The sequence below is a fragment of the Melospiza georgiana genome, chromosome 2 (genome assembly GCF_028018845.1).
Source record: "Melospiza georgiana isolate bMelGeo1 chromosome 2, bMelGeo1.pri, whole genome shotgun sequence".
Classification (NCBI taxonomy): domain Eukaryota; kingdom Metazoa; phylum Chordata; class Aves; order Passeriformes; family Passerellidae; genus Melospiza; species Melospiza georgiana.
In genome coordinates this window covers 65,646,495-65,667,916 of record NC_080431.1, presented here as the reverse complement: position 1 = coordinate 65,667,916, position 21,422 = coordinate 65,646,495, and the positions used below count along the sequence as shown (strand labels likewise).

General features: G+C 36.4%; 1 protein-coding gene across 2 annotated transcripts in view; it reads right to left on the bottom strand.

The window, feature by feature from the left end:
• Nucleotides 1–21,422, bottom strand: part of CWF19L2 (CWF19 like cell cycle control factor 2) — a 60,609-nt gene that overhangs the window by 13,470 nt on the left and 25,717 nt on the right. For both annotated transcript variants that reach the window (XM_058019058.1, XM_058019057.1), the window contains 3 exons: nucleotides 21,162–21,251; nucleotides 9,135–9,260; nucleotides 7,342–7,479 (listed from right to left, as the gene is read on the bottom strand). In XM_058019058.1, the coding sequence (XP_057875041.1) occupies nucleotides 7,342–7,479; nucleotides 9,135–9,260; nucleotides 21,162–21,251 (354 nt within the window). The remainder of the gene's footprint in view (nucleotides 1–7,341; nucleotides 7,480–9,134; nucleotides 9,261–21,161; nucleotides 21,252–21,422) is intronic.

Below are 21,422 nucleotides of genomic sequence, written 5' to 3'. Positions count from 1 at the left end.
TCTCTTCTCCAGGTTAAACAACCTCAACTTCTCTAAGCCTGTCTTCATAGGAGAGGTGCTCCATTCCTCTTTTAAAATATTTATACTTCTATTTGTACAACAAGGTGCCCAGTGAGTTCTGCCAATTGTATTACTTGGCTATAACTAAATCTCTCAAAAAGAAGTTAAAAGGGAATTGAATAAATAAGAAGAAATCATTCTCTAAAATGCCAGAAGGAAAGCAAGTAATCATTTAAAAACCAATTTCTTTCATACATATATTCTTCCATACAAAAGACAGAGCTAGTAAACATCCAAAGAAGGAACTATGCTGAGGTATTAGAGTTGCTGGAAAGCTGCTGTTCTGAATCACAGGTGCAGCATCACACCTGCCAACCATGAAAGCCAATGCATTTGGGTGTTGTGCATTTAGTTCTCTTGCCATGATTGATATTGTTTGGTATTGCCCTTGCTGCTCAGGTGCTGCACAGAGATCAGAAAGATGCAGGAAGGCATTCTGATCTATTAGTTTAAAGTTGGGATGTCCTCCAACACATCACGGAATTACCTAAAGCTAAGAAAGGAAATGCACCTGAAGTCCTTGTTCCTACCAGACTCTGATTAAAGCCCAGAGCTGTGCTAAATTGATATGTTCATAAGACAGATCAGCTCTACAATCCCCAGTCTTCTTTTTCCTACTTCACTTTTCTTTATTCTGGGCTTATCTCCCACATTCTTCCTTCATATACATCCCCTTTTTTTCCAGCCTTCCCTTCTCTTTAGGCAAGCACTGATTAACCAGAGGACACTAAGGCATCTTTAGGACTCTTAGCACGAGGCAAAATGACATGGCCTCCCACATCTCACAGCATAATTGTGCAACTATGTCATTGCTACCATCCATCTGATTTTCCACAACCACGATGCAGTTTTCATTTCACCAACACAGAAGAATCACAATTGTGCCTGCCCTGGCTGAGAGAGGCCTGTAATACACAAACATTTAAACAGCAGTCAGGGAAGGCATCCAAACTTCTCACAGGAGCCCTCTGGGCTTTCATTTGGACAGCTCAAATACAGTGCAAATGTGGCTAAAACCCAGGAAAAGGGGTGAAATCTCTAACCATTCAGCACAGGAGTTTAGAAAGAAATCAGCATCTGACTATGCATAAATTAGAATGATTTGAGAGGGGGAAAAATTACAGTGTTGTATTTTCTGATTAAATCCTTATCATGATAATTACCATGAATAATATGAATAAATTACATGAATTATTTCATTATATAACGTTCTGTTTACTAAATAATTGAAGCCCTTTTTAATTTGCTATGTTAGTGAAGCCATCAGGCACCATGGCATGGGGCTACTTCCTGAAGTAACTCTTGCAAATCTGTGCAAGGTATACTACAGGGTCAGCCTAATTTTTCTGCCAACCTATGCTCAGGCCACTGGAACCATATCTCTTAGCTTTATTTTAAATAAATTCTTTTTTTCTTATTCCACAGTAAAACCCCTGCAGTCTTATACAGGGGCTCCCTACACACTCCATCTCAAGTGTGCTGCACATTGTGTCTCTTATTGCTCCCTCTGCTGCTACTACTTGCTTTTTGGGTGGCTCCTTCAAATAAAAAGCCCTGCTAAAGAATTTCATATCATTGTGATACTGAAAGGAAACCTATGAGACAGAATACCTCAAGTATACTTTTTCCCCCACTTCAAATTTCCTTTGAAATTTGTGGATGAAATTGGAAATTCTATTAAACACAATTAGCAGAGGAACAAAAGATACCTGTGTGGTTCCAGTGTGGGTTATTTTCAGCTTTTTTGTACTGTTTCTTTTCTGCTTATTTTCTTGCTTCAATTTGTATGCAACTATTGAACTTCTGCTTTTCCTGTTTCCTTGCTAACGCAATCATAGCTGGAGTTACTTCCATATAAGCTAATAAAAGTGCATCTGCTTGAAAAATTTGTCCAAAAAAAAAGGCTATAGATTGTATAAAATGTATCAGTTTGGGTTTAAATTGTCATGGCAACACTGACGTCTTAAAATGACAGAGCTAATATTTGTGGAATGTTGTATCATAATGTATTTCAGGAAGCTGCAAAGAAGAATAATCTATTATTTTAGAATACAAACCTGACTGACATAAGAATACATCTCATCACATTTAAATTTATTCAGCATTTAGCACCTATTCTGAACAACAAAATCACCTCAGAAAAGTTTTTCTGATTGCAAATAGTATTTGCTTAAGACAAACAAAGGCAGAATTTTATCATGTAAAACCTTATTACAATTCCAGTCTCCCTGTGAACACAGGCATTTAAATTTGTAGGTTTAATTCATCATATAATTCAGTGAATAGGCATTTTCAAAACCTACCACCACACTGAATTAAAGAATATTTTAATCACATAATATCAAAGGATTTTAAGATATCAAACAGAGCTCTTTTAAGGCCCGTGTCACTGACAAGAAAAGACTAACCACCATGCTGGTGAGCAAGGTAGCTCAGGATTACCTCTGAGCAGCAGAAGTCAAGCAAAAAACAGATGACAGAGGACTGCTCAGTGTCTAGGGACCAACCTCCTTTTTGTTCCTGCTGTATAAAATGAAAACTATAGATTTTCCTATAAGTAGTTATTAGGATGGATAAAATTTTATATAAATTTAATGGTATAAAATGTAAACTAAACAAAAATACCTTCAGTCATAGAATTCTACTTTTAAAATTCTTATTAGCATTTCACTTTACAGTTATTCCTGGTCATAATTTTTATGTCTAGGAAAGACTGTCCTGCACAAGTCTTCAATTGCAACATATCTTGTAATTTTAACATAATTCTGGCAGAATCCTAAATGCTTGTGCAGTAATTTAATATGGGCTACATTTACACAGTTCTTACTCTTCCCAGGTTTTCTTCCCTAATGCAGCTGTCACTGCTGTTGATTTGTTTCCACATGCAGAAACAGCTTTTTTGTGTCCACACAATATACACAGAAGGGTATTTAGTGAATTGAATTGAAATATAGCAGAACAAGGTGTTGAAAGTTATTTCTCTTGGGTTATCACAATAACTTTACAATAAACCAGGCACATGGTCTTTAAGTAAATGTAAAAAGCAACAGGGCACCAGAGCTTTGCTGGCTTTATCATATCTATTAAATATTGTGCTAAAATTGCTTCACCATGTGAAGAAGAAGAAGAAAAAGGTTCATTACATAATAGTAGCAGCGGCAGCAACATTTTGCATTTTTCACTTTAGCTTCTTCTAAGGCTTTTTCAAGACTATTATTTTGGTTTATGATGATGGAAATGCAAAAGTGTGAACAGGTAGATTTGCACAGCAAGCAAAAATGATTATGCTGAAAGTAGTTTTCCATTTTACAGACTTATAGAGAAGCAAGGAAAGGCAACATGCAAATTTCCTTTTTGCAAACCTATAATACCAGAATACCACTCGGCTAAATCCATAAAGGAAGGTCAGCATTACTAGTAAAGCATTTAATTTTTCAATGCTGAATTCCTCTTAGGAATTACTGCACATATTTTAAAATAAAATTAGTTTCTGGCCAAAATTAAAATATCCTGATGAACAACTCAAATTAATTGTTCTCTCTTTCTTGAAGTAAAATATAAAAAGGAAAAAAAAATGCTTTAGTAGAATTAATACATACAAATACAAGGTAATTTCTCTTGAGGTTATGTTCCAGGAATCAGTCTCTAAACACCCACAAGCATCTATTGACATGAGTGAAAGGATTACATAAGTCTTAACAGCATGAATTTGGGAAAATTGAACCACTTACAACAGTCAAAGGCTAAAGAAACTACAAACAGGGTACTTAAAGCTATCAGTAGTGAAAATCTAAGACTGCACACATATTTTGTACTCTAGAAATGTCAGAAAAAAACAGTTTTCAAATGTTTTATTGACTTCTTTATATCCTCAAGATACGCTTCTACAACAGTGAGAACCAAAACCACTTTCAGATGTGAAGAAAATAAAAAGTAGAAATAGTGATTTTAATGAGTGGTTTTTTCATTGAGACACAACAGCAAAATATGAACAAATCAAACTCTAGGCCTGCTTTTTGTCCATATATCAAAAAGATTAGTGTTGGGTTTTAAAAAGGTTTTTTTTTCCACCACTGTAAATTAAAGATTTGGGCCTTTTTCATGGTATTCATAAATTTGACATAATAGCATGCAAGGGGCAGCTGTGGGAAAGGCAGCATTTCAAACCTCTGGGGTAAGTGACACCCACATCAGCCACCTTCCAAAAGAGACTGAAGGGGAACAGGAGGCAAAAGCCTCAAGCACAGTAGGGTTGTCTCAGAACCATGACTACAAAAATAAGAATGGACAAGAGGGCAATGATAAGTCAGAATCTAAATTTAGAACAAAGACTCAACAGGTAAACAAATAGCAAGGAGACAGCAAAATCCCTCCATCTCATCTCATTGAGCTCTTGAAAAAAGGAGAGGTGGGAAAAGGATTTAATAAGTAGAAGTATGGGTTGAACACTGCAGATGTTTATTCTGTCAATCTGAGTGGGAGTCTGGCATGAGATAACATACAGACCTTCACCTGCCAATGGGATTAGACAGAGGTTTCATGAAGAGAGACTTTGGGTCTACGCACTAATATTTCTTTCAAGTCCCATTCAAGAAAATAAATCCTTTCATGAATTATACCCTTCTATTTCAACATCCCCATCTCTCTACAAAACTGCAATTATGTTATTATCTTCAGTAACAACTAGCCTGTATTTCATTTGAAACCCTGCTAAAGCACTAAATATCGGGAAAGTAGCACTGATCTAGAGCAGAGCACTCAGCTGTGTAAAAGCCAGAAAACAGGCTGGTCTGAGCTCTCATTCTGTTCCCATTTGTGAGAGCAGCACCTATTTCCTCCATCCTCAACAGCCGTGGGGCTGCAAGTTTCTTTTGGGCATAGTCTGGGAAAGTGATAGAAGCCCTGGGAAAATCTCTGAAGGAAATAATAGTTCCCTAGGCAATTCACAGTGGTTAGATGAATGAAATTATTGAACAGAATTTAAGAGACACAATCTCCCTTCTCCCATCCAAGGCAGGACATCATTTGTAGACTTGCAGCAGTTTCCTCCCACCACTCCTTTGCAACACGACAGATTAATTTTTGTGGATAATTTTTACATTCCTCAAACGAAGGCAGAAAGAGAAAGTAATTTGTATGTGTCAAATTTGTGTACTATGTTATCAAAATAAAACTGGCAAAAGAGGTTTGTTTGCTAGACTTCCTGCTGGAATAAAACGCCTTGCTGAAACTACTGAGGAGAAATGCAAGAACTTTGAAGACTAACTTATTGAGCCCCAGATCATAATGCAGATACTCCATGTAGTATAGGCTGATAAAGGACACAAATAATCATCTAGAATATCTGAGATCCCACTCAAATGTTTCAGACTGCTGCCAACACTTCAGTGGTTAACACTGATCTTGTACTGTGAATAAGAATGCTTTCTATAGACGTAGAAAGACATGGAAACCTCAGAGAGGCCTAGGAGCCAGTTTCTTAACCTAAGATCAAGGAACAAACATCATCTGGGGAAGACCATCACATTTTGTGGTGACAGGATGTGGGAATCACCTGCACAGAAACTACCAAAAGCATTTCAGATCTTAACGGAGAAGAAAAATTGGCGTCTGAGATGCTTCTTTTTAAGAAAGTTGAACAAAAATACCTTCAAAACCTAAATGTGACATTGCATAGGACTGATAGACTACAGTACCATGAATTAAAATATGGACATTGCAACAGTAATGGCTTTGACAAGATATCTACTTTGAGCATATGCTCCAATACACTTAGCCAGTAAATAAATAGTATTGCTGAATCTTTAAAGGTCAGTCAAGAAACTTGTTCTAATAAAACAATGTGATGTAGTACATCTTCGCCCAGTAACAAAAAAGAAACATTACTTAGCATTTGATCCAAAGCTCACTGAAATTAGTAGGAATTCAGAGCCTTCCAAAATTGCAATGAAGTATTTGTATAGGCTAGGAAACACAATACATTCTTGTAACGTTATTAATAAATCCTATCCTTCAAAAACCCAAACAAAAACAAAACAAGAAACCAAAAATTAAACAAAAAAAAAAAAAAAGGGAAAAAGCTGTTAGAATGAAACAGTTGCTTTCTCACCTAGTGTGGCCATTTCATGTTGCAAAATCAATCTCCAGCAATGGAAAAGACGTATGGGGGAAAGTTGGTAGAATTGACTCTTCTGCTACACATTTGCAGTTCTCAGCATTTATTGTGGAGATCCTGAGCCAAAACCTATCTAGATCTCCCTATTCAATATTTAACAATGAAACTGTATTTCACTAAGTTGCTATATTTTTTTTCTCCAACTCACAATCAAGGCCTCCATTGCATTTCATGCTCTACAACACAAGTTCTACACTTACCTTCTTCACTGAAAAAAAATCTCAAACCACTCCTTCATGTTATCTGTTCTGTGGCCACAGCCCATATGAGAAACAAAAATAATTGTATTCTATTAAACTTTTATGCTAATAGTTCTGTTCTAGAAGCTGCCTTCCCTTACCCATCCACCCATTCCCCCCCAAGCTGAAGAAATTCTGTTTACTTAGGTTTTTTTCAGATGGCCACTGCTCTGTGCTCCTGAACACAGGGTATGCTTTAACAGTTTGGGCAGCATTCAAGATATGCATGATGTGTTCACTACATGCTTTAAAATGCTAAATACTCCCTTTTCATAACCTCCAAAATTCTGATTGTCCTTTTAATCACACCAGCACTGAGACAATGTTTGCAGACTCACAACAACTCTCAAATCAGGCATCAACAGCCTCTTGTATACGTACAGTCATGGTCTCATTCACCTTCAACATTATCAACATTTTGCCTTCATCAACCCTGTCTGTCATCTGAATTCACTGCCTCAATGCCTGTGATGGGATCTCTTCCTTTTTCTTTGAGAGTTCTATGGAATAATCTCCTGTGTCTGAACTAGACATTTTAATTCCTGTTATACCCACAATGCCTTTCAGAGACCATTTAAAATAGGACAGGTGACTCACATCACTAAAATATGTACGTCTCTCCAGCAACACTGTTAAGTGAATCTTAAGAATCCATTCAGATGTTTCACAATGTTAGAAAATTCCTCGCTTTGTACTTGGTAATTCTACAATTTACAATGGCCCCTATTTTTGACAGTCCTGCTTAATTCTGTAGCCATAAAAAAATCTCATCTTCTTTCAGGCCTTCCCTTTACTCAGGCCTCACGTCCTCCCTGATATTTCTAATAAAACATGCTTAATTAAAAAGTCATACACACAGCACCTTACCTTTGATGCCATACGCATGAACAGTGAGTTTTGATCCTCTGCTGTTCTCATCTTCTCATTTTTGACCAAATCCTTCAAGTTCACATTATCATCATCCTGAAAATACCTTACTCTCTCTTTATCTACATGAGTAGGCATCTGGAAGCAAACATATTAAAAATAAATATTAACCTAATCAGAAAAGATCAGCTACACAATTCAGACCCTAAAAATTTCAACAAGTTTAAAGACTCATGAATCAAGGTATGCAGATCTGAAACATTGGGGCTAACAGCTCCATTTTATCTAAGGAGAAAAACATCTTTCCCTTTCTTCAATTGCATCAGTATGTCTAAATAAAAATATAGCCTCTTACCAACGTCACTATATCCTTAACATCCTTAAGGTATCAGAGCAACAACATCAACACTCAGGAAAGATAGACAGTACTTCACTGAAACAGTTAATTAGCTCATAAAAATGAAATATCCTAAAAACTAATTTTCATTATTGACAACTCTAAAGCTTTTGTAAAGTCACAGATTACTGAAACACAGACAGTACCGAAAACTTGTGTGAATGGTATCTCTCGGAAATGTTGCCACCTTAGAGTGCACAAAGGAACAGAGATGTCCCTTAGAATAGGATTAGAATAATTCCAAAGGAGTACAGGAAGTGGTCATTAACATAAAGCAGGACAGCATTTTCCAAAATGGAAACAACAGGACGATGACAACAAATTCCTTACCCTCCTCTGTCTTTCACTTCTCCACAGCAGTGTTGCAAACTGATCTGTCCTACTAATCAAGAATGCTTGCTAGAATTATGAGGTAGTGTCACCTCCTCTTATCTCAAAAAGATCAAACTGCTACTATATTTACTGTTAGAAGTAATTATCCTAAGAATAAAACACTGCTCCAGCTTCCAAGTTTCTTATTGTTCCCCAAAGCACTTTGTTACAAAGATTAGGTTTTTTGTTACAAAAGATTAGGATTAATTATTATTGTCATCAGTAGTCATACTTTTTGTTAGAACTGAAGTGAAATTAGCCCCTGAGACCTGAGTACCTCAGCAAAATCTTTCTTAATTTGGAAATATTCAGCTCTGCTAATCTTTGTTATTTACATAACTTTGTGTAATATAAACTAAAGAGACTGTGATAACTTTTCCCTGAACATGCATTTAGATAAGCCCTAAAGCGATCCCTTGGGAAATGCAATCTGAAAATAAACTGAATATATGCTTAATAAATATGTACTTTAATACTTAATTACAATCAACTTCTGTGACAATGGTCACAGGAGTTTTCAGGTGAAGGGAGAGATGAGAATGTTGACTCCATGTTCAGAAGGCTTGATTTATTATTTTATGATATATATATATATATTACATTTTAAGTACACTAGAAAGAAATAGAAGGAAAGGTTTCCTCAGAAGCTATCTAAGTTAAGAACAGACAAGAAAAGAAAATGATAACAAAAGGCAGCTCTCTCGGACGCTGTCCGAGATAGCTCAGTCCTTGATTGGCCATTAATTATAAACATCCAAGATGGGCCAGTCACAGATGCACCTGTTGCATTCCACAGCAGCAGATAACCATTGTTTACATTTTGTTGCTGAAACTGCAGCTTCTCAGAAGGAAAAACCCTAAGAAAGGATTTTTCATAAAAGATGTCTGCGACAATCTTCCAAAAGGAACTTTTAAACTACCTACTGACATTCTAATAAGATACTCATTAATTATGGCAATATAAAAGTAAAACTACAAAATCAGTCAAGAGGTGCAGTTCAGTACTCAGATTTGTAAAACTTACCATCTGGTGCTTTCTTCGTCCTCCTTTTGCCTCCAGTGGCTCTGCTGTTCCCATCACAGGCCATGCCCTTCCACTTCCATCTGTTCTCACAAGGACCACTTCTTCATCTTCTTGACGGCTTGAAGCCTGTGTCAGGTTTTAAGACATATTTTAAAACAGATGGTACAGACAAGCCAAAAGAAATACCTAATCCACATGAAATAAGTGTTTAAAATCCTAAAGATTAAGCAACAGATTCTTTACATTTTGTGTGTTCAGTATAATTCAAAGTAGACAGTTTCACCTTAGTGAGGTATTCTTTTCACATTCAAAAAGAGAAAAAAGTATTAAAAATGCATTCAATAAATTAAATGCAGAGCTTTTCTTTCTGAAAGAACCAAGTTTGTATTCTTGCTTTTTTCACATAAAGCTTTATCTCATACAGATAGACACATAATGCTTCTGAAAGAGTTAAAGAGATAATATTGAATTAATAAACACCACCATCGTTATAATGCTGTATTCCTGAAAACCATCTAAAAACCTACAGCCCATTACCACTTCTTTTACCACTCTAGATTGGGAGTGTGGAGAACAAACACCCTCACCTCTGTTCCCCAAAAAGTTATAGAACTTGTCTTCATGAAAGGTTCTTTATAGGGCCCCCACTTGATAGGGGGGCCCTATATAGATATAGGGGATAGATATATACAAACACAGAGAGGGGGAAAAAAGGCAGAAATTCTTCACCAAAAAGTAAGTATTTTGCTTTCTAAAATATTAAGAATAATTTTTAAAATCGTTAAAAAGCCTGTGAACTTCCTGATTATACTCCAAAGATGTTTAGGTAAATCAGTTGATTAAATTAGAGCACATAATGGGGCCACTACTTAATCAGATGGTATTAGGACAGCCTTTGTCAAATCTTATAAACAACTTCATTAATCTCCATTTCAAGCTATTTTCTACCAAACTGCTTTCCACCTGCCATGCTTGCCTAAGGAAAGCTTGTCCCAGAAACCCAAATAAAGTCTGGTAAATCAGTAGATACTGAAGTATACTTCAACAGCTTAATTACATTTTTCCAAGGAAAGTCATATGAAGGTAGAAGTTATGGACCAAAAAGCTGCCTGGGTAAGCCAGACCTCTCTCTTCTGTAACACCAAAGGCAAATCTCATTTTGCAAAGCAAACCAGGATGTCCAGCACAACTTTGGCTCCAATAACAATAATGATATTTTCAGAGAATACAACATACTTATTTCCAGCATCAGCCAGATACATTTTATTTGTGTGTAATCTGTACCTCAAGTATTCCTTTTTCACAATGTAAGGGCTTTTGTCCCTATTGGTAGGGGGAGAAAAGGTGGTTCATTCCAATGGGAGAAAAAGGCTGTGTGCATTCACCCCACACATGTCATGAGATATAAAGGTCGCAGCTGACTGAGACACAAACAGCCAGACTGGGGGGACCAGGTTTTACCATGCCATAAAACCGTATTCACAGCAGATACAGAAAGCAAAGATGACAACATCAATAAGAATGTATCAAACTTCTACAATGAATGTAGCAACCTTCTACAATGCCACAATTCCTTTAAAATTTGGGTGACTTTACAAGTTTGGAGGTTGAACACATAACCACAGATATTGCAGTGAAATCTCAAAAATCCAGAGCATTGCTAATAAGTCTGAAATTGCACAGACCTTTGTAGAGGAAAAACTCACCCTATCCACATGGCCAAGCAGGGATACAGAGCTCTCCCAAGAGAACTAATCAAATCCACATAGCAGACCCTTTACAGTTCTCAGTGAATAATCTTCCAAGTAGCCACTTCTGAAGGGTCCTGCTCATGTGAAATCCTCTGCCAGGAGCATCTTCCCAGTCATTCAGCTCCTTTTACCTGCTGCCCACATAATGTCTCCAAAAAGATGCTAACTTCAGGTCTCTCCTTCCCCACACCTTTGTTTTACCGAGACAAGGAAAGGATGAACTTTTCCATTCCCAGTCTCTAAACTTTAACCTCACTGTATACATGACTTTTAAAATACACAGATCACTAAAACCAACAGTCATTACAACAGCAGTGCTTCAACAACTGCAAAGAACAGTAAATACCAGATTCTTATACCAACTTACAAATATTTAATTCCTTTTAATGACAGCCATCCCCAAATTTGTCTTCACTAAAATTCTTAACACAGACATTTCAAAAAGGATGTCATTGATGTGCAGGCTGTTATTTTCCCAAAAGCTGATGGAATTCACAAGGTGTTCTATGTGTCAGACTTTCTTTGTCTTTGAAGAAGGGCTCTAAAATATTAGATCCAAGCAACATTTGCACTTTCTCTTTTCCTCCCATTTCTGCATGCTTACACACTAACATACAAGCAGCAGCAGAGAATCTGGAATGAGTTAGGACAGGGACAGGGAATGGAGAGGGGAGTGATAGATATAATACATACTGAATTCTTTGGGTCAGAACCCTATAGCTAGCAAGGTTTTGTCTGCTTTATGAGGCTTTGAGGTTTTTTCTCCCTAATTTCCAAGAGTCCTGAGTCCTGACACAAAGCATGTAATACTGACTATAATGTATTCAGATTCAGTATTCCAGAGGGAAAAAAAAAGTCAAAAAATTATAGTAATTTTTACCTTTAGAATACAAAGTACAAAGAAATCAAAGTGGTCCTTCAAAGAGAGATTAAAGGAAGCAGATAAAAGGATAAAATACTTATGGACAGCATGAAAACCAATGTGAAGTCATGTTAGAGACTAACAGCAAAAGCATACTAGGAACCAAAATGAATTCAATGGAAGCAAGCCAAACATGATTATTCAGAAGATTAAAGATGTTATTAGAGGTAAAAACATCCTTCAAACCTCAAAACCCTATCTAAATAGAACTGACTTAAAAATATAGCATAAAAGTTAATTGTATTCACACAAAAAATGGATTTTTAGTAGAATCTTACTAACAATAATTAGTGAAGTTATTTCTAAACACATCAGAAACAAAAAGCTTTCTGGTAGAAAAAGATGCTCAAGTGGTTACAGCATTATCAGAAGGTGACATTTGAATAATATATTAATTGTATTTTATTCAACAGCACTTTTTGAAATGAAACTAGAACTTTAGAAATCATCTTTAAACTGAAATATCAGTAAAAGGAGGTTTTTTTAGTAAGCTGCCATGAAGTAATGATTTTCACTAGAGCTTCCAAAAAAGAATTGTAACATGCAATGTCCACATCCTTCAGCATATATTATATCCCTTTAATAGGTCTTAGTACAAAAATAATGGAAAGCATCCAATATAATAAAAAGCTTTAAAATGTGCCAAAGGCTGATCCTGGGAATTCTGGGGCAATGTATCCAACATTTGTAATGGATAAGTTCACACAAGCAAAATAAAAACTAGACTTCCTCTACACTTGAACAATTACATCATACTGAGAAAGAGCCTTTGCAGGAACAATCCACCACTCACAGAAGTAACAGACTTTTTAAGGAGTGTGGATATCAACCTAACTGCAAAAGTTACTTAATGTTCTCTTTTTATCTATTGATATTTTCTTTACACCTGTATTCCCATGACTATATGACATAGTATATGGTAACATAATGTGGCCACTGTGACATAACAAATACTCATTAATAATTATAATCAGATAAATAATATTTCTGTTAAGTGCAACAATAAGTTTAAAACATATATTAAAGTATTTTTAATATACCTATTCTTAAATGTTAAAATTGAAACTGGAGAAGAGGCTCAGTCACTATCCCTAAATCTTGTGATGACTGCTAAACAAACAATATAGTGTACAGTCTGAAATGAATAAAAATAGGGTCTATTTCCTGAGTGAGAGAGGAATTGTTTGTTGCTATTAATTAAGGAACACGACTTTTTACTTCAGGCCAATTAAATATGCAAAGTACACAGTTGTTCTCACCAAATGTACAAACTGCTACACAGCAATTAAGAGTCAACTGAACAAAACAAGCAGACAAGTCTGGTTTTGAAAGATAGAAGATTTGAATTAAATACATAAATCAATAGGGTACCCGGTACCCATCTCAATAAGAATTTTGAACTCTCCGGATATTATTCCTATTCCATAATCCAGCAAGAGGAAGTGGAAATCCTCTGCCACATCAGATGCACAGCTTAATTTGAGGAGCAAATGAAGTAGTGAGGTGAACAAATGTAGTCAGGCCAAGCATCTGAGACAAGATCCACTCAGTTTTCAATGCTAATAGCTATTAGGAATAAAATATATTTTAATAGTCAGTGTATTGTATGGTAGGGAACAAATAAAGTTAAAAAAATATTTTTAATTACTGAGCCAACAAAAAGCTGGATGCTGCATGATTTGAAAGCGTTCTGCACATGTTTACTGAGAGCTACATTCAAGTGGTACAAGCACAGAATAATAAAGGAATAACAAAGGAACAGTCTTGAGCAAGGAACTAGCCTCTACAACCAAATGCTAGCTTTGTTAAATCAGATGCTGCATTAAGCATGCCACCTGTTTCCTTTCCCCTACAGTCTCTGGTGAATGGAAATGCTTTGGATATTGTCTTATTCCTCTACTGGAAAAGTCTGTCCTCATGTTATAGTAAGTGTCCAAAAGATATCTAGCACTTCTCAGAGTGCTGGACTCAGCTATTTCTCCCATCTACTGTCTCCTGTTTGCTTCCTTTGTTCCTTCTCCTCCCATTCCAGTTACCCTTCCCTTAGGCTCTCAGCTTGCAGTCACACATAACCACCAGTTACCACAAGGATGGGTAAATCCCATGTAGGAAGAGTGTCTGCCTCCTTCAGTGCTGGCTAGTCCTAAGGGGACTATGTCTTATGTTTAGGATTCATTTTATTCCCAACCTGGAGTCCCCAAGTAACAGGCTTCAAAGCATCTAAGCTCCCCTTCAGGCTCTAACATTTGCTGTGAATAGTGGCATTGTAGCCTTCAATGTAATGCTTATAAAAATCAGTAGTTTAACCATTCTCTATGGCAAGACTAAGGTTTGCATCTCACAGGAGGATGAAATTAAAATGGTCAGAGGCCTATAACAGCAGTCCACTGCATACATGTTGTATCTTTGATCTGGATTTCTTAAAGTAGAAAAAAGATAAGACTGAGAGAATTAGCATCATGAGGAAGGAAAGCAAAAGCAAACTTCTAAAAACTAGGTTAAAAATTTAGTACTTCAAGAAAGACTTCATAAATATATTAATGAGTCACTATTACACATTCAAAAGGTGCTAACACAGTAATGGGATTTTTAAAAGGCTTTACAAGATCAGAAAGTTGCATTGCCATAATTAGGCCCTTGTGTTTAACAGTGAAGAGAAGCATTAGAAAATCTGTGTTGCAGGTTGCAACACAGAGGTGAACTATCCTACAGAACAGCATCTGTATCAGGCGGTGCTTGGTTTGTGTACAAAGCACTGGACTAAACAAAAATCCAAAAATTCCAAACCATGGAAAAGGATTAGGTCTCCATCCTTTTTTTCTGCCAGTAAGTGAGTGACACTGGTTACAAACACAATAAGTAAAAAACTTCATTTGTTCTTATTGATATAAAGTCAGTTGCCCCTTAAAATTCAGCAATTCTTTGTCCTTATATTACAAAAAGGTTATTTTGGCTAAACTGTTTATTACTCAGAATAAGCAGTTTATTAATCTTCATTAATCTCCTTTTACAATGAATGTCTTTGACATTAGCCCTGCATGCAGAAATCCTTCTATTTCTGCTCAGTACTTATTTTCTTAGAGCATCTTTAAGACAAGGTGATCAGAATATCATCTCTTGAGTAGAATGGCCACAGACACAAATCTAGAGTCAAATTAATTAAGCCATACTGCCAGCCTGTCGAAGTAAAACTGCAACTAGTAACATATAACTTACAGCAGCTTGTAATGTGTCTGTCCATTGATGCACCTAGAAATGGAGAAAACTAAAGCAATTAAGTCTGATTTTAAAATAATATCCTGGATTTCAGGAAGCCACATAGTCTTGAAAATACAACCTTAAACAAAGCTCTAAATATTCAGTTTGATACTCTAAATTGTTAGCTACACTTTGAAATGATTAGTCACTTAGCCACATCAATGAGCCACTGTAGGTATGAGAAGTAAGAAAATTTGTGAAAACTGTAATGACTAGATGGCTTGTTTTTACAGCAAGAACATCTGACACAAAACATATATACTCCAACCATAAAAAAAAGAGAAGTATTGAAGCATGTTGGTTCTTAAGTCCACAGATTTCTATTTCATCTTATCAACTGATTTAACACAGTGAAATGGTAAATACAGCAGTAAAAATATGCAGAAATTTAACATGGTGTGGCAGAAAATACAGCCAGAAAAAATGGCACCATCAGTTACAAGTGCTGCACGGCACTTGGATATGGTTTTTTCTCTGCTGTTAAAGCATACTTGGAAGTTTTTGTATTCTCAGTTTGAATTCTAAGAAGTTTTAGCTATTCTGTCATTTTATACTTTTTAGGTGCTCTGAAATGATATTTTACATCATTTACTTACTAATACAATTTTTCCAATATGTTTTAATTGCAAAAGCCACATTCCTATGAATTACATTCAGGAAGATAAACCACTTTGACTTAATATGTATTTGTTTTAAATAATTGTGTAATACACTCTTACTGACATCAACAAGAACGTTCAGGAAATAAACTAATCAATAACAGCATACACCGATTATTTTTTAAACGTATGCATTAATGATAGGAAAGCTGTTCTGCACCTCATACCCCTTTCATTACTCTGTGCTACATTTAGAGCTAGTCAAGTCTGTAGGGAAAACACAAACTTTTGCTGAAGAAAGAAAGGCACAGCCATCTTGCAGACAAGATTCAAGTGTGATGGAACAGCAGGAATCAGGAAATATGATGAGCTGAAAACATCTGAGAGTAAACAGGCCATGAGCCATCTGTTGCTTTATCTCCCCACCATCTGAAGTTTCAAATAAAATCTCAGATTTTTACTGTGCATTTAGTGAGGATCATTAATCCCCAGCCTTCTAGTTTTTGCACAAGTGTCTCAGCAATACTTCTATGCCAAGCAATTTAAAATCATTTTTAAAGCATTCTTTATATATGGCAAGTCTATCCTACAGCTGTATTTAAATTCTGCATTGGTTAAGTCAGAATGAAAGTTATGAAAACATATTACAGGTAAATTTTGACAACCAAATATTTTCATTGCAGAAAAAAAACTGTGTTTACAGTCTCAATTCCCAAACCTAAAATTTAACAACCTGGTACACCTGCAATTTTGAACATTAATTTTCAGGGTGATTTGGCTTTTACTTACTGTTTGTTTAGCACTGGCTTGGTTTCTTTTTAAATAAAAACCCCCACACATCAGAAGCATTCCTTTCCTTCTTTCTTTCACTTCCTACTCTGAAGTACTAATCGCTATCTAAATTTTACATGTATACACAAATATGCAGAAACACACATGTCCACACATACCACCTGACTTTGAGATAACTGTCTATTTCTCCAAAGAATCACTGCTATTTTTAAGCTATTTTTGAACAGGTCAATCTTGAAAACATATGAAAAATAAACATACATTCTTGTTTTCCCCATTATCATTACTGAAACCAAGAGAACATTATTTCAGGTTTGTTCCACATCTGATTCGTCTCAGGTGCCACATGGTTTACTTGTCTCAGGATAGTAACTGTGCAGCAAATCATTTCTCTGGGTAAAGATCCAGCATGTTCCATCCTGTCTCTCCTACGGCAGAACTATAAACAATGGGATGCAATGGATGCAATTTTCTAGGATCAGAGAATATTAAGGGTTTGGAAGGGACATTAAAGATCCTCTAGCCCCAACCCCCTGCCATAGGCAGGACCTCTCACCAGTCCATGTTGCTCAAGGCCTTGTCCAGCCTGGCCTTGGAACACTGTCAGGACCGGGGCATCCACAACCTCACTGGACAGCCTGTTCCAGCACCTCACCATCCTCACAGTAAAAAAATTCTTTCTAATATCTAACCCAAATTTTACCTCTTTCACTTTGCACCCATTACTCCTTGTCCTGTCACTACAGCTCCTAACAAAGAGTCCCTCTCTGGCTTCTCTGTAAGCCCCCTTCAGACAAGCAGGATTTGAGATTTAAGCCAACCTGTTTTACTCAGTTTCTTTTGTAAAAACCAGTGTTAGTTGTTCAAAAAGAATTTTAAAAAATATTATTTATAGTGAGCTAGTTTCCCCACTATTCTCCCTCAGTCTGGAGTCTAATGACTCTCAGGAATCCAAATTAAACATCAGAACTTCAATACATCAAAATTTGTGTTCAGACAGGAGGTGTTGGAAACATAATCAACCTTATTATTTATACTCAAGAAGAATAATTAAAAATAGCAGAAGTGCTTGAAATACGGGGAATTCTTAATATTATGAAATATATTCAGTAAAAGATGAGTCCCACTTATGCCATAAAACTCACCAAATTAACTTTTCCTTGCACTATAAATCTTCTCCTCCTGAGATGTACAAGCAATGGCCAGGAGTTACTCTCACAGATGCAACAGGTAGCCTAGAAAAGGTTTCCTCCTTTAAAGCAGCACCATGTCAGCCACTGTAAAGTGAAATGCTGTGCCTGCCAAAATTCAAGTCTTACTCTATGGATGTCTTCTATGCCCAAGAGGCTTCTATGCCCAAGCACTGAATACTCTTCAGTAGAAAAACACTCATAATAGACCAAAGGCTGAAGGACTTCCACAGAAAATTCAGTTATTCAGATGAAGATTTTCTGTGATTAAATAATTCATATTTTCCCTACCTATTCTCAAATGCATAACAGAAAAGCCTATAGCTGTTTCTATTTTTCAGAACTCTCTTCTTTTAAATAATCAGTGACTCTATACTCTACCATGTTATTCTGCTTAAAGTACCACCTTCCAGCTTTCATTCAATTTTGTATTGATTTTTGTCTTTCAAATGCAATTCATCATTATTGAAAACTGTCTCTAGCGTTTGCTCAGCAGAAACTACTTTCTGTTTCCTGCATACTAATTATGTTCTATGGAATACAGAAAAAGGCTTTGGGTTGAGAAGCTTTTCTTCATTTGGGATTGAAAACACTTTTAAAAGATGCATACTCTTATACTATATTCATCCGCCACCATGTTGTTGGACCAGATGTTCATGATAAGCACCTTCCAAAGGATATATTGTATATTCTGCCTCTTCCTCATTTAAATCCGTGCATTCCAATTTTTATAGTAGCAAAACCCACTGCAAATTATGTGCCCCACAGGAGTACCACTGTTCCAGATCCAGTTTGTTATCTAAAAATACTGAATAAAAGTATAAATTACATCAGTTGTGACTGGTACTGACAATGGCAGAAGTGACATCCTCATAATCATTGCAATAACATATAGGGTTGTGTAGCACTTTCAGAACAGAAATGCAAACTGTATTTAAGTGGTAAACTATGAACAAACACATGGAAGTTGTTTTGTAAATGCTGAAGTCTCCACCATTTTCTGCTGTCTCCTTACATTCAATTGGTATCATTTTCATCACCGATCCCAACTCAGACACCCTATGGTACAGCAGCCTTCTCTTTACAGAGTTTCACCAGGACTCAAAGTGCAGCTTTGCTTTCTCAAAATGCCCATGACAAATTAGACAATAAGCATCTGAAAATAAGCATAATTTCATTCTATCCCAAATGAAATGAAAAGTTTTTTGATTTCCATCGACCCTGAAGGTTGCCTCCTACTCAAAGATAAAACAAGCACAATCTAAATGTGGCTCAAGCATTTAGCTACAATACCCATTAAGATCCCGAATTCCATTAACAGATAATTTAACTGTATTCATGCTAAAATTCATAGGGTTACATATTTAAGGCAGCCTGCAGTGAAGGAGGGGTTCTATCCAAGCTGAGACTTAGTGAAGTATATCAGCTGAGAAACACAATGTTTTTAAACTCCAAACGACAGTTTTTGAAAACTGTACTTCACAACCACATTTTTGAGATTGCTTGGGGTAGAATTCTTGTCTAAGTCAAAAAAATTACAAAACTAGTCACTAAGTCTCACTGTAAAAGCTATATTTGCCTCTACTCCCACTTATAAACAAAATAAAATTATATAAAATTAAAATATGATTTAAGCTAACACTTTATAGTCCCTTCAGTCTGTAGTTTCTTGATCACTTTATGGCAGAATAAACCAGCACCACTATCAAAAGAATTGCTCCTGTCCTCTGTACAAACCCCAGCCATTCATACACCCCCTTATACTAGGGTAAGTCTTCACTCAGTCACACAGGGAACAGAATTGGGAAATTGATCCGTGTCCAATTAATTAAGAAAAAAACTTCCTAGGGAGATGCATTCAAAATTGGATTCACTGCTTCCTGATTTATCTCCCCAGCTCTCTCAACAGAAACTACAATAAGGCAAAGACACACTTCAGGAGCACCCAGCATGACACTGGCCGTGCTGCTCTGCAGAAGCACAGACAGACCTGCCTGAGACAAAATGTTTCATGTTTGTTACTGGTAATGCAGGCACAGCTGTCAAGCTTTGGGATCAATAGGGTATCTGTCTGGAAAACCATTTCTGTGGCAACTGCTTCAGGTACCTCACCTGGAGCACACCTGTGTGAACTGGCAGAGGCTGGCACTTGGGTGGTCTGTGCCACAGGAAGGCAGGGTCATGCAGAGCCAAACACCCCTTCCCAAAGCAGCTTCCCTTGTGCTATGGGATGGGTTCTGAACATCTGGGCTACTGACACACAAGGTGACTTAGCTGGCCCTTGGTACACAGGAGTACCAAACACATCCTGCTTGTGTCCCACTAGTCAAAACCAATTCAAAGCTGTAAAATCAGTAAAAACAGCCTGGCATCACAAAGACAGGGCTTAGGACAGAGCAACTGTAAGCTCTGATGGACTTCTGACACTCAAAAACCACCTAATACAGACTAAAAGGAGCCAGGAAAGAGGCACAGGCCAAGGATACTCATAAATATTTACATCTGGTATTTTTGCAATGACTGATAGTTGTAAAAACACTCTAATTAAAAATTAAGATAAAAATCAGAATATGGTTGAAGACCAGACCTGACCAAAATTGTTATCCATAACTCAGTACCTAAGGAATAGGTGTCCAGCAGCATTTGTGAGGCTCACCCACAACATGATCTTTACTTCCCAATTTTAAAATCTGAATGGATTTTTTCCTGTGTAATTACCCAACTCCAGTCTGCTTTATTTAGGGGTTTTTTTACACATATGAAAAACATGCCAAAGAACTGCATGGCAATGAAGCAGAATCTACCTACACAGAGCTTTTGTAATTTTGAATTGTTGTGAATTCAAGTGTGAGACTTAAATACTATCATCACAAGGTAGTCAGGCAGAGACCACACATTGTAATTCAGTTTAATTTGTCTTCTAAAGACTGGACAAATACTAGTTGGTGTATGAGGTCTCACATGAAGCCTTTTTTTAGGAAAAAAAAAATTTAGTGACTTTTAAAACTTAATTCACTAGCACCTGAGTTTTTACTGTGGAACTGGGGTAAAACTGAACAAGAACATGAGTTTTTGTCTGAAAATTTCCTCTCCAACATGAGGAAAGATAACTCATAACTTAAGGTATTAGCCTTGTTTCCTTATATCAATGTTGGTACAGAAAAGCCTTCTTACATTTCTTAAATACCACCCCTCAGAAGGAATAACATTTGGAAGTGCCAGCTTCTTCAGAGACAGCAGTCATGTAGCAGCCAGCACATATCAGTTTCATTTTTAATGGAAGATACATATCCTTGCTGAGGAAATATTATGAGTAAAAAAAAAAATTGAATTTGCTAAAGCACCATGGACAAAGTTTTGTTTACCAACAAAAAGTACAATTCAATTTGGACAGTCACTCACCTCAGTCACACTTTCTAATGTTCCTGAGTACATCCGATGTTCTCTAATTCAGCTGCTACCTGTATCATACATGTAACATTAGTGCAAAGAAAAGAAAATATTTTCCCACTTACCTCTCTGCCAGCCTTTGCTGGAATCTGTCCCTGAGTCTCTCTCAACTTGCGAGCACTGTCAAGTTTTGCTTGAAGTTCTGAAGCTAAATCCTTCAACAAAAGTGATAGCACTCCATTAGTTTATCTAAATTTTTTTTCATATTTTATATCAAAATGAACTATTAATTTCATGTTTTTGTGTTTTGATATAACATTTTAAACTCTAATAACACAAAATAGTAAAGAAAATGTCAATATAATTCACACAACTCTTTATAGGAT